Here is a 12,984-nt window from a genome sequence, read left to right as displayed (position 1 = left end):
TTCGAGTTGCTTCATTTGACTTAAGGAGCGAGATTCTGCAGTTTTAAATTTGTAATATAAAAAATGTTTTTTAATTTGAAGATTTAGGTTAGAAAATTAGGGAAATATTGTAACTAATTTGAAGGTTTAGGGGAGTGTATTACATTGAGATTTCAAAAGATTTTAATGAATTATTTTTGGACAAAAAAATTCATTGGTATTTGATTAGGATTTTAAAGGATTGAAAAAAAGTCATGTGGTATTCGATTAGAATTTTAAAAGATTAGATTAGAGTCAGTCAAAATTCGTTGGTATTCAATAAAGATTTTAAACGATGGAAAAATAATCATGTGATATTCAAAAATCTTACTATTTTAATGGATTTTTTATTAGTATGGATTTCGTGAGACTTTTTAGTGAGAAATATAAATAAGATGTCTCTCTCACAATCTCAACTTAACCCCTAAAATTTCTTGAGATTGCAGTGTCTTCTTCTTCCTTTGGTGGGTTGACCCGCTAGAAATCGAGTTTCGTTATGGGAGCTTCGTCAAAGCTCAAAAACAATAGATTTTTGAGCGATTTTCATCACAAAATAACCCAGAAATAACAATCCAACAAGATTTTAATATCAAAACTAGCAGATTTTGAAAGTTTAAAAATGACTTTTCAAGCTATTGGTCATGATTTTCCTTGGTAAGAAAATATGTGATTTTTGTATTAAAAAAATATAAAAAAGTGGGAAAACAACAAGGGAACAAAAAGCCCCAAACCAATTTTCATTTTATATCAATGAAACAAGATCGATTTAAAGAAATATTGAAACTTTCATAATATGACCTCTATATTTCATAATAATACATTCATGAACGAAATTTCTTTCGCTATATAGAAAACGATTTCAAACAATTTGTGTCAATAGATAACTAAAAATTTGTATTTCAAAACCCCCAAAGTAATTTAATGTATCGATTGAAAATAATTTGAATTTTTTTTTAAACTTTCATGTAATAAAATCAAGAAATTCAGATTTGAAATTTTCTTGGAATACTCAATGAAAACATGCATATGATATATGGTTAGAAAACTCTTATCATGTAGAACAAAAAACCCCAAGGTTTACAAGATTAATTGCATAAAATTCCAAACGAAAATTTATGATAAATTTTACTAATTGAGAAAATTATATTACGTTTTACTTTTTATTAATATCACTGCATTTCTTTGTTAACTTTTTTTATTGACTTTTGTAATTTTGAATGTTTGTTAAGAATTCATATGGTTTATAAAAATCTTAAAATCCATATTGTCCTTTCAAATCTTATAAATTTCATTAAAATCCTTTAAAATCCATTCTTACAAAATCTTGATTGTAAAAAAAGTCTCTTAAAAAAATCTCTAAAGTCTCTCCAATTCTGAATAGTTTTTTAAAATCTATAAAAAAATTGAGTAAATACCCTTTTTCGTCCCTGAAAATTTTCGCGAAGTACAATTTAGTCCATCGGTAAAAAAAAGTCACATTTCAGTGTCTGATTTTTGAAAAAAAGGGACACGTTTGTCCTTCTGTTACATGGAATGTGACGGCCCACTTGACGGAGGCCAGCTGGAACGTTAAGTGGCTGAGTCACTAACGCCACAGTCACGTGGAGAGAAAGGAACGACGTCGTCTTACATTGGAAGATTGTATCAGGTGTGTAGAAGGGGACGACGTCGTTTTTGGCATAGACTTCTTGAACCTTTGTTGTTGACTCAGTTAACACAGTCAGACAAGTAACTTGTCCATACCCACCATTTCCTCCCCCATTTCCTCAGCTCGTGAGCTTCATTTGCGGTGAAGGTTGGTGACCTACGGTGCTTTGTTGTTGTACGTGGCTTCTGCAGTTGCAAGCTTTTGGAAGTAGTGTGGTTTAGGGTGAAGATCCTTAAAATGGTTGTGACTGTGGTGACATTCGTGCAAGGTACGTGAGAGAAACTTTTTCTTTATTATCTGTGGTCCCTCTATCCTTTTAGTTCATATTGTTTTTGCTTAATGTGGTCCCCCATGTGCGGTTAAGGGCAAGAGATGGTTAGGGTTTTTTTTTTATGTGGTCCCCTTTGGTAGAAAATTTTTGGAACTTGTTGCATGTGGTCCCCCTGTTGTTATTTTAAGTTGCTATGTGTAGTGATTACAAAAAACCCCCCAAATTTTTAGCAATGCAACCATTTAAAATAACCGAGTGTGTTACAGTTGTATAGTAATATTGATAAAAATTGATTGGTTGTATGATATTGTAAATTAATATTAAGGTAGTGTAAAAAATGATTATGTTCTGTTTTCTATGCAGATGGATGAATATATAGTCATAAGATATCATCACGGGGGGGTGTTGGTTATGAATGACAAAGGAAAGCTCACTTATGTAAATGGGAGAGTGGATGACTTACCTAAGATGGATGCAAACTATGTCAACTTGCGTGACCTTGATACTCTGTTCAAGGGGTTTGGCTATCAAAGATGTAAACAGATGCTGTGGCTGAAGCCTAGTGAGAGTGATTTGGATGTTGGGTTATGTGTTCTTGAAAAGGGACCAGCTGCAAGCAAGAGAGGGAGGAGAGCAGCAGCACCTTCACATGCAGTTAATGTGAACATAGCATCTCCACATGAAGAGGAGATCCCTCTGAGTCAAGGAGGACCTTCAAGGCAGTCCCAGGCAGCTGAGGAAGCCATTAGGGGCAACAACCCACCACCTACTGCACCACCACCAGCAGAACAATTGTCAACTGAAACTGTCAATGCAACAAGCAGTGGCACAAGGAGCAGGCTTATGGCATTCATGGCCACACCTGGGTTTAGGCCACCAAGACCAGCTTGAATGAAGATGATCAGTTTTTTGTATAGGGGTTCAGTTTTTGTTGTATAGGCAACAATGGCCCTTAGTACCCAATTTTTTGAATTGTATTAACTGTCAGTTGTACCCCCATTATTATTCTGTATTTAAGGCCTTTAGGTGAAGTACTTGCTTTTTTTTGAATCACAATATGTCTCTGTATGGGTGTATTTTGAAGCAAAAAAAACAATAGGAGAATAGTTCTCTTTTGGGAAGTCCTATAATTTTAGAATGTAAATGACTACAAGTTCCTTTTTTTAAAATCATTTTTTCCCTTTGCTGCAATATGTCTCTGTATTGCACTTTTTGAATCTCTGTATGAGTCTTTTTGATTATTAGTATATGTTTTAGGAAAAAGTTTGTGATACAATGAGTTACACTGCAGGTGTTAAATGTGATGGGTTGGTATTTGCTGGTTTGAAGTTGAATATGTGGTTTGAGTTACATTGCTACCATTGTGAATTTGCTGGTTTATGTTTGTGTACTGTCAAATTTTTTACTATAATTTCACTACAGGTCATGTTTGCTGCATTGGGAATTCGGTTCTCAAATTTTGTCTGCTACATATGCAGGTCATGTTTGTTTTTTTGCTGTGTGCTACATATGCAGGTCATGTTTGCTACATATGCAGGTCATGTTTCGCTTCAGCTTATGCCTACTGAGACTTTTAATTGTTTGTGTTACTGGCATACCCTTTTTGCTCTAAACAGCTCATGTCCATTTTTTAACTATCAGGGACCAAATAGGGCCCCGATGGCATTTGTCAGGGACTAAATTGGCCCCCGATACAAATTGTCAGGGACCAAATTGGGTTTAGTTTTTCATCATTAGATACCAATGTCCACTTCTCAATTTCTCATTTGCAACAAGGATTTGACTGGATATTTCACTACATCCAACTGTCATTTATCTGTAATGTCCATGTACCACCACATAACATCAGTCCACCCTCACTATGTAGATAAAAATGCTTATGCCCCATCATGACAGTGGAATAGTTAAAAGGAATAAACTTCATATGATGATTGCCATGTGGGCTATATTACTCCATAACTTAGTTCAATTGCTATTGAAATAGAGTCTTAGTATATCATGAAGTTACCAGTATACACAAAATCACATTTTATAGCACAAAAAACAGAAATCCAAAGCCATATAATCATGGCATATTGTGAACTTTAATCATCAAAAAATAGAACTACATTGTCATTAAATTTCATTGAAGAAAAAAAATATTTCGTTCACTACATTTAATTGTTACAACAATTGCAATAAAAAAAAATCATCAAAAACCCTACACAAGCAGCAACTAAGACCCTAGTTGCCCTACCAACATGCTTAATTTCCTTCTCCATCCTATCTAACTCCTCCACCATCTTCAGGTATAGCTCATTCAGCTTTCTTTCCTGCACCTTGATACTCAGTTCTTGCTCACTAATCTTCACACCTTGGTCATTCAACTTAGCTTGCAATTGGTCACTCATCATCATGTCCACATATTGAAGCTTGAAATCCATTTCAGCAACATCCAACTCCACCTTGTTCATTCTTCCATCTTCAAGCTCCAGCCTCTCATTACATACATCATCTACCCATCTAAAAAAATTACAAAATGGCTTCTTATCCTGCCAAAATTGCAAACCACGGTAAGCAAATATTCCAAGTTATCAAAACTCAATTTACAAATGTATACCTTGAAATTAGGGCACCCAAAGAATGCCCTATTTGGGTTTCTCTCTGTTTTGGAGGTATAGACGATTGTTTGCCTCCCACATTTGCACCTTCGACCGTCAGTCCGTGAGGTTGTTCTACACCCAAAAGACGTACTTCCACTTGATCCCCCCAAGCCAGATGACATACTCATCTTCTTCTACGCACCAGAAAATAGCCAGTAAACACCTTCTACTTGAGACTCTTTTCAATCTTCATCGTGGGGAGCTTTTGGGGTTTTTTTGTTCATGGCTTAGGCTGATTTAGGGTTCCTAATTTGACAGGGACTAATTTGGGTCACTAACCCTTTCATGCAAGGGTCACCTGTCCAAACATTGGGATAGACACAAGGCATCTATCTGAACGACGTCGCTTTCTCTCCATGTGGCTGTGACGTTAGTGACTCAGCCACTTAACGTTCCAGCTGGCCTTCGTCGTGTGGGCCGTCACATTCCATGTAACAGAAGGATAAACGTGTCTTTTTTTTTCAAAAATTAGACACTGAAATGTGACTTTTTTATATCGAGGGACTAAATTGTGCTTCGTGAAAATTTTCAGAAACTAAAAAAGATATTTACTCTAAAAAAATTTATCTCAAAAAAATCTTTTAAAATCCTAATCTAATACACCCCATTAAGTTTTTGTTGATTGCTTGAGAAACTCACAACTGAGGCCTACTGGGCCAGCCCATTAGCCAAGCCGAGCCCAAACAGCAAAGAGAAAACGCTGGTGTTGTAATTGCAACTTGCAACGTTGCAGAGCGCGAAGCCCTAACAATGGCGCAAGGGTCGCAGAAGAACACGGTGTACGTGGGAGGGTTGGCGGAGGAGGTGAACGAGTCGATATTGCACGCGGCGTTCATACCCTTCGGTGACATCAAGGACGTGAAGACGCCGCTCGACCAGGCCACCCAGAAGCACCGTTCATTCGGTTTCATCACCTTCCTCGAGAGGGAAGACGCCGCCGCCGCCATGGACAACATGGACGGCGCAGAGCTCTACGGCCGCGTCCTCACCGTCAATTACGCCCTCCCTGAGAAGATCAAGGGTGGCGAGATTGGCTGGGCTGCTCAGCCAAGTATGTCTAACCCTAATTCTAATTTCCCCCTTTTCAATTTTCATTCTGTTTTTGTCTTTCAATTAAATTGTTATATGTGCCTCGTTTTAATTGGGTAGGGTTTGAGGAAGAAATTGGTGCTGTTTTATGTTGTCTATTCTGCCTTATTGTGACTCTTATTATGGATTCTCAAATTTAATTATTGTTTCAGTGGAAGCATATAATCACTTTTTTAATTTGTGATCCATGTGTGTAAAGTTATATATGGAGAGACCAATGTAGCTTATCAATCATGGTGAATTTAATTTATACTCATTTTTTAAAACTAGCCATGCCTAAGTTAATAAAGGATTGTTAAGAGAGAGCATGATGACTAGAGTGGAGAGACAGAATGTGGGGTTGTACCCTGTCTATGCAATGTTTTATGATTTTCTTAACCGTTATAGTGAATTATTTAGTATTTATAAATATACACATTTTTTATGTGGATGGGGTTTAAGGGATTGATTCTGAAGCTATGTATGGGTAAACAAGGAATGATTTGAAATTTGTTGATCCAATTTTGTCCTTTATGATTGACTCTCTGTATTTCTAATCTTCCAGTTTGGGCGGATGCTGATACTTGGTTTGAGCGGCAGCAGCAAGAGGAGGAAATGCGTCGAATTGAAACGGAGAATCGCGCTGCAATGCAGGCTGCAGAAGACTTGCACAGGAAACAATTAACCGAAGAGCGAGAAGGAGAAAAGGAAGAGGAAATTGAGATCAAAGATGATCCTATGGGAAAGGCTGAAGCAGAGGTTCTTCAACAGAATAACCAATGAAATGATTTATTATCAGTAACCAAAGGGGGACCCCTAGGTGAGGGAAACGTTGCATTTTATTATTTGTTTACCTCATCTGTGATGTGAGATGACTTTGATGTATGGTGTGATAAATACCTATAGATTCTGAAATAGGGTAGCTAGTGTACTTGCTAGTGAAATGAAATAGCGCAGGATTTCATTATTGGTTTGCCTCACTTGTACTGTGAAAATTCTCGCATTTGACTACACTAAAAATTCTTAGATCAGTATTCACCTTTTGTTCAAATGTTTAAATGGTTTGCAGATCCAAAGTCCGAACTGATGAAATCAAACCAAACTGCCGCTTTGATTCCGCTTGTTTATTATTATATATGGTTTGGTTTAAAGTTTATTGCCTGTGAAGGGTGATACTTCGCTTACTAGGAGAATGTGAAGTTTTGGTTAAATTATGCTTGCGTTTAATTCAAATTGTACACTTTTTATGCTCTACATTTTGTAGAATGACCTTTTTTCTAAACCTAAAGCTTTTATTATGCATTTGGTTTTTTTTAGAAGGCATAACTCTTGGCTTTAAAAAACACAGTTTTAGTTTTTTTTTTTTTCCTCCAGAAGTTGCATTCAGTTATACACATAAGTGAAAAACGCTTTTATTTTATAAAAAACAACTTAAAAAAAATCCAACCAAACGGAATCCATTTGCCACAAATTTCAAAAAAATTTCCCTAATGTCTTGTGAACAGTAAATTCACTATAACAAGTAGCAATTTTAGTTTATAAACGTGATACGTTCTTGGTGGCCATTTAATTTTCTATTGGTAATAGTGAATTAGATTATCAAAATGTCAATCTATTTTGAGCAAAAATAGGACATGTCAGTCTATTTTGAGTAAAAATAGGATATATGGCAGTCTGGTACAAATTCTCTAGCTAGTGAATATAGTGGCCGCATTTTTCCATGATTCTAATAAACTCAATTTAAAAAGAAACGGTTCCTTTATCACCATGCACCGATTAAACGTTCTTGTGTCAAGAATTGAATAATTTTGGAACTATGCACTTTAAACTGATATGTATACTATTTTGAAAAAAGTGAACAATAAATAATTGCAATTTTATGAAATATAAGTTGTGTATAATAAATGGGATATTTTTTTTTATAAAATATAAGTTTGTGTATAACACGGAATTTTTTTATGCCTATTTTATCTACCATTTCATCATCGTTAAATTAGAATTTTAATTATTTTTTATTATTTCTCTCTCCTCTTAAGAGATTCTGATCTAATGGTGATAGAGAGTATTAGATAAGGTAAACATGAAAAAAGTAGATATAATAACCTATCTCATAATAAATTACATATATACAACAATTAAATATCTCAACATTAAATATTTTTTATTTTTTTTATTCCTTGTCCTTGAGCACTTGTTGACTATAAATAAGATATTTAATTGTTGTATATATGTAATTTATTATACACAAAAATTGCATTTATTTATTGTGCACTTTCTTCACTAAAGTATACCTATCAATTTAAAATGCATGGTTCCAAAATTATTCAATTCCTGCCACAAGAACGTTTAATCGGTGTATGGTTGTAAAGGAATAGTTTCTTTCTGAATTGAGTTTATTCAAAATTATGGAAAAGTGCACCACTATATTTGCTAGCCTATCTAGCCAATTTGTATAAGGCTGTCACATGTTTTGTTTTTGCTCAAAGCAATTTGACATTTTGACCATCTAATTTGTTACTATCAATTATAACAGTAAATTAGGTGGCCAGTGGCCACCAGAAATATCAGTTTGCCAATTAAAATCACTATTTATTACAGTGAATCTGTATCCGTGACACTTTGAAATTTTTTACTTTATGCATGGCATTTGAGCAATTTTTTTTGAAATTTGTGACAAATGGGTCAGGGTTCCAAATTTTACCGTGGATGCAGAAATTGTACAATTGTCGGAAGTTTAAACAAAAATTCTCAGTCCTTGTAATCATTCCCTTTGTCAATTCTCCTCGATACTACAAGGTACATATGGTGCGAATGTAATTTGGTGCTCCCTAATTTCCATAACATGAACATAAACAACACATTAAAACCTAAGCTATTATTTATAATATAAATCAACATCTTATATCATATTCTAGTTGAATTTAGTGAGCTTTGCAAGCTCAGATTCCTTCTGTGTCTCAAAATCACAAGGTTCTTGCTCATTATTAAATCTGTGAATCAATAAGTTACAAGTGAAGAGCTGAAATAAAATCTGTAAATTCATTACAAGTTAAGGGACGAAATAAATACGAGAAAGACATATAAGTTTAGAAGTATTGAATGATGATACGTAACGTCAACTTTATTGTCATTCGACATATCCTTCAATTCTTTGTACTTCATGCTTCTTTGCTCCGGCATTGACAGTGCTTTGGTATTCTACTGTTCTACTTCTACATATGACCTTGGAATAGGAGTGACATGGCAAAGAACAACAGTAATAAATTTTTTTGCATAGAGCCAAATTCATAGACTAAAAGATGTAGCACATGGCAAAACAGTATCAGAATTGGTGTAGCAAGACAAATTCATTGTCTAAATTTCATGGGAGAACTTTTCTGTCTTAGAATTGCATCGCAAAGCTTCACAGCATCTAGATTATCTTTGACATTATGCACCCTAACAATATTAGCCCCACACAACACACCAGCTGTGACAGAAGCAACGGTAGCAGGATCCCTCTCAACTGCAGCAGGACGAGAACAAATTTCACCTAAAAATTTCTTTCTCGAGGGTCCAATTAGTATAGGAGCTTGAGAGATGGCCAAACTTGTTTTGGCAATCTCAGCTCTGATATCAGGTAGTCCTGTGAGGACTTCTATATTGTCTTCAGTTTTCTTTGAGAATCCAATGCCAGGGTCAATAATAATCCTCCATGCTGGAATTCCTGACATTTCTGCCTCCCTAATCCTTGAGTATAATTCTGATGATATCTCCTTACAAACATTGTCATATTTCAGGTTTTCACTATTCTGCATTGTACATGGGTCCCCCCTCATGTGCATTGCAACGTAAGGAACATCAAGATCTGCCATTACGTTAAACATATTAGCATCTAACTGCCCAGCAGATACATCATTTATAATATGAGCCCCTTTACTCACTGCTTCTGAAGCAACTTCAGAGTAGAAAGTATCCACAGATATGAGCTTTCCTTCTACCTCAGGCATTGACATTACGGCTTCGAGGACAGGGATTAATCTACCTAATTCTTCTTCAACAGAGATCCTAGATGCCATTGGCCTAGTAGACTGAGCACCAATATCAATTATATCTGCCCCTTCTGAAATCATTAACTGAACCTGAGAAACAGCAGACTTCACGGATTGGAAATTTCCTCCATCACTAAAACTATCAGGAGTCAAATTAAGGATCCCCATGACAGAAGTTCTGCGTGACCAGTCAAGTAAGGTATTTGCAAGGGGCATTACCCTATACATACCTTCTTCTCCAATGAGGGATTCACCACCTAATTTTTCCCATAATTCAGACAGTCCCCCAGAATGGCCTGAAAATGAATGCCAGCTAGTAACTGTATCACTGTCAATAGCTGATCCCAGCAAATCCATCAAAGGGGCCATAACAAATGGCCGTTCCCAAATTCTTTCATGAGGTATAGTGAGAATATCAGATCTGACTTTAAATCTACCATAGAATAAAATGTCCAAGTCAATTGGCCTTGGACCATACCTTATACCATCTGTACGGCCCAAGTCCTTCTCAATTCTTTTGAGTGCAGCCAATAATTCATGTGGCCCGAGTTTAGTAACAGCTCTAACTGCAGAGTTGAGAAAGCGAGGTTGGTCAGTAACATATGCTGGCGCTGTCTCATATAAACAAGCATGTCTTGTGATGTGTATCCCTGACTTCCTCATCGATTTCAAGGCTTCCTTGAAGTTATGTAACCTATTACCTACATTACTTCCCAAAGCAATCACTACTTCCTCATCTTGTGAGTGAAGTTCCACAGAGGAATTTGGCGCTGTGTGAAGAGAGGAAAAGCCCAGTACTGCAATCAAAATTAAAACAATAAGGTAATTGGCTTTGATTGATTATCCAAAAATGATGAGCTCTGATTACTTTCCATCTAGTTATATCATATCCTTTCACATGTAAACCTTAGGGAAAAAAAAATACACCGTTTAGATACCGTACATGGCCGAGAAAGCCAAAAGAATTTATCTTTAAATCACTAAACTATGCAATATATTACAAAAAAAAGAAGGCAATCTGGTGCTATAAAGTTCTCATTATGCGCAGGTTCAGTGAAAGACTAGAGGTCAATAGTAGACAGCCTTACCCTATATCTATAAGAGGCTGATTACAGAGAAAAACTTCAGTGTACCAGAACTACCAAACTCAGTGGTCCATTTTACTATAAAGGAAAAATTGTTAGGACTTAAAGGGAAATATAAAAAAAAAAAATGGATAAAAAGGAATTTTTTTTTCCTTTTTTAATAAAAGGGAGCACCGTGTTCGGTGATCCCGGCGCACTAAAGTTTTTCTCCTGATTACATCATTTGAACCTAGGTCATGGCGACAAAATCAGAAGTTGTGCCCAGACTCCCCTTGTAAAATATATAATACATTCTATGAAAAAAGAATAAAAAATTTCATTCACTCTCTATATCTTTATCCCTGAGTATCAGTTGATGACAAATTTTGGGTTTAAGAAACTTCGAATAAGTAAAAACTATTTCACTGACACAGGCATAAAACATTATACTATTACAGCAGCCAAAAACCCACAAACTTCAATCTGAGTTGCTTTCATTCATAGAAAATTTAGCATTCTACTCAAAAGGGTGGCTAGATTGAGTTCATAAGTTTACATTTACCTTCAAGATACTTTTTGGCAGCAAAACGCTGATGCCTGGGCGCCCTCAAATACTTCAGAGCACTCATCTGAGAAGAGGTTCTCCAAAGTGTTTATGAAGCCAATATACTACCAGCTGATGCACTTATATTATGCAATATCCCAGCCATTGGTCACAACATAAAAAATCAGAAAGAGCCAAATTCCTCCAGAAAATCAAATATCTAAAGGAATTTCATACAATAGCAATTAAAAATAATATTCAATTATATAATCCAGTGAATCACTTAAAAGTAGAAAAGTCCTTATTGTTTTTACCTTGAAACGCAGAAAAGTCCCAAATGGCATATAAAATTTAGTAATAACACCAACCATTCCCAGATTTATTGTTAAAAATAAATCACAACTGTCTTTATGGAAAATCTCAGGTCCATTAGATGATTAAATGAGATATTCAACTATCGACAAAAATCAACAAAGAACAACAGACAGATATATCCGGTCATCATAATTCCAAGATTTAATTTCTTTATCTCACAAAATCATTTGCACTAGTCAATTCTAATGTAGGCTTAATACAAATATATCAGGTAGCATAAGCCTATTGTACCCAATTGGTCACACACACAATCATATCCTATGAAACCATGTCCAAACAGAATAATAATAATAATAATAATAAGTGTGCTGTGTATAGAAGGATACATACGCACTCAAGGTTACTTGAATTATCAAGTTGCAATTAAGCTTAGTAAGTGTAAATGAGACCCTAAGGCATGCCATGAGAATATTCAGCAATATGTCTATTATAAGATTGTCATGCTCTCGTTTCAAAATCCATGCATTCCAAACATTGTTCCATACTTCTGTACAGATCCAACATAAGTCAAATAGTAATAAATAATGTTCAGTATGGATTTACAATTGTCAATAAAGTGCTTAAGTCATGACCACGGTCCCACACAAGTAAATAGTCAGATTACTTTGTACTAAAAAAAAAATAGTCAGATTACTAGTTGTCATCAATTTACAGTGCCCATCCAATTCAAATTCAAATTCAAGGTATCAACTCTGGAAATCCTTAGATAGTCACAGTAGAAAAAAAAAACAAGAATATTATCCCAATCAACAGAACCACTAGAACTGAAATGCAGCCATATTATGATAATTAGCTTGCAAATTGGAGATAATACTTACCTGGTCTTCAATGGTGGAGCGGTGAGGGTGAAGAAGGTGGAAGGAGATGGTGAAGGCTGACCGGTGATGGTGGATCTGATGGTGGGTGTCGTCCGGTTGGGGGTTTAAAAAAAATTAACGAACAAGGGAAAGTTGTGTCCTTGGGTTTCCGACAATGGGGATGAGTGGGATGGAGATTGGGTAATAAAAAATAAAATAAAAAATAAATAAATAAAATAAAACAAACCCCAAATTGGAATCGGCGTATCTTACGCCACTTTGGCGTACGAGATGCGGACGGTCCCTTCGAGAAGCCACTGGATTTTTGGCGTTTGATACTCAATTTGGCGTATTAACCTCGAATAAATCTTTGGTACTACTTTTGTACTTAGATTCAGTGCATTTCATCAATGAGAGCATTACACATCAGAGGAGAGAGAAAAATTTGAAAGAAAAAAAAGAATTTTAATTGACATGTAATATTTTCATTGATGAAATGCACTGAATCTTTGATACAGCAATAGTA

General features: G+C 35.5%; 3 protein-coding genes across 6 annotated transcripts; 1 reads left to right on the top strand and 2 right to left on the bottom strand.

Annotated features, from left to right (window-relative positions):
• Positions 1-3,925: 3,925 nt before the first annotated feature.
• LOC133300173 (uncharacterized protein At4g04775-like) lies at positions 3,926-4,707 on the bottom strand. The gene is made up of 3 exons (XM_061499675.1): positions 4,537-4,707; positions 4,137-4,468; positions 3,926-4,019 (listed from the first exon to the last, which is right to left on the bottom strand). The coding sequence occupies exons 1-3, from the start codon at positions 4,705-4,707 to the stop codon at positions 3,926-3,928; spliced, it is 597 nt and encodes a 198-aa protein (XP_061355659.1).
• A 608-nt stretch (positions 4,708-5,315) lies between these two features.
• LOC133300179 (uncharacterized) lies at positions 5,316-6,690 on the top strand. The gene is made up of 2 exons (XM_061499690.1): positions 5,316-5,630; positions 6,213-6,690. The coding sequence occupies exons 1-2, from the start codon at positions 5,330-5,332 to the stop codon at positions 6,428-6,430; spliced, it is 519 nt and encodes a 172-aa protein (XP_061355674.1). The 5' UTR covers positions 5,316-5,329; the 3' UTR covers positions 6,431-6,690.
• Positions 6,691-8,607: 1,917 nt separating this feature from the next.
• Positions 8,608-12,755, bottom strand: LOC133300175 (folate synthesis bifunctional protein, mitochondrial). Of its 4 annotated transcripts, none has more exons than XM_061499682.1 (3): positions 12,480-12,755; positions 11,305-11,506; positions 8,608-10,475 (listed from the first exon to the last, which is right to left on the bottom strand). In XM_061499682.1, the coding sequence occupies exons 2-3, from the start codon at positions 11,369-11,371 to the stop codon at positions 8,995-8,997; spliced, it is 1,548 nt and encodes a 515-aa protein (XP_061355666.1). In that variant the 5' UTR covers positions 11,372-11,506; positions 12,480-12,755; the 3' UTR covers positions 8,608-8,994. The 4 variants fall into 4 exon arrangements, with proteins under 4 accessions (XP_061355666.1, XP_061355664.1, XP_061355667.1 ...); XM_061499680.1 differs by having other exon boundaries at positions 11,305-11,426; XM_061499683.1 differs by having other exon boundaries at positions 11,305-11,418.
• Positions 12,756-12,984: the final 229 nt, after the last annotated feature.

This window comes from Gastrolobium bilobum, unplaced genomic scaffold (assembly GCF_033153095.1).
Source record: "Gastrolobium bilobum isolate Gb01-03AN ecotype WA unplaced genomic scaffold, APGP_CSIRO_Gbil_v1 utg2146, whole genome shotgun sequence".
NCBI classification, from domain to species: domain Eukaryota; kingdom Viridiplantae; phylum Streptophyta; class Magnoliopsida; order Fabales; family Fabaceae; genus Gastrolobium; species Gastrolobium bilobum.
This window is presented reverse-complemented; position numbering and strand designations above follow the sequence as displayed.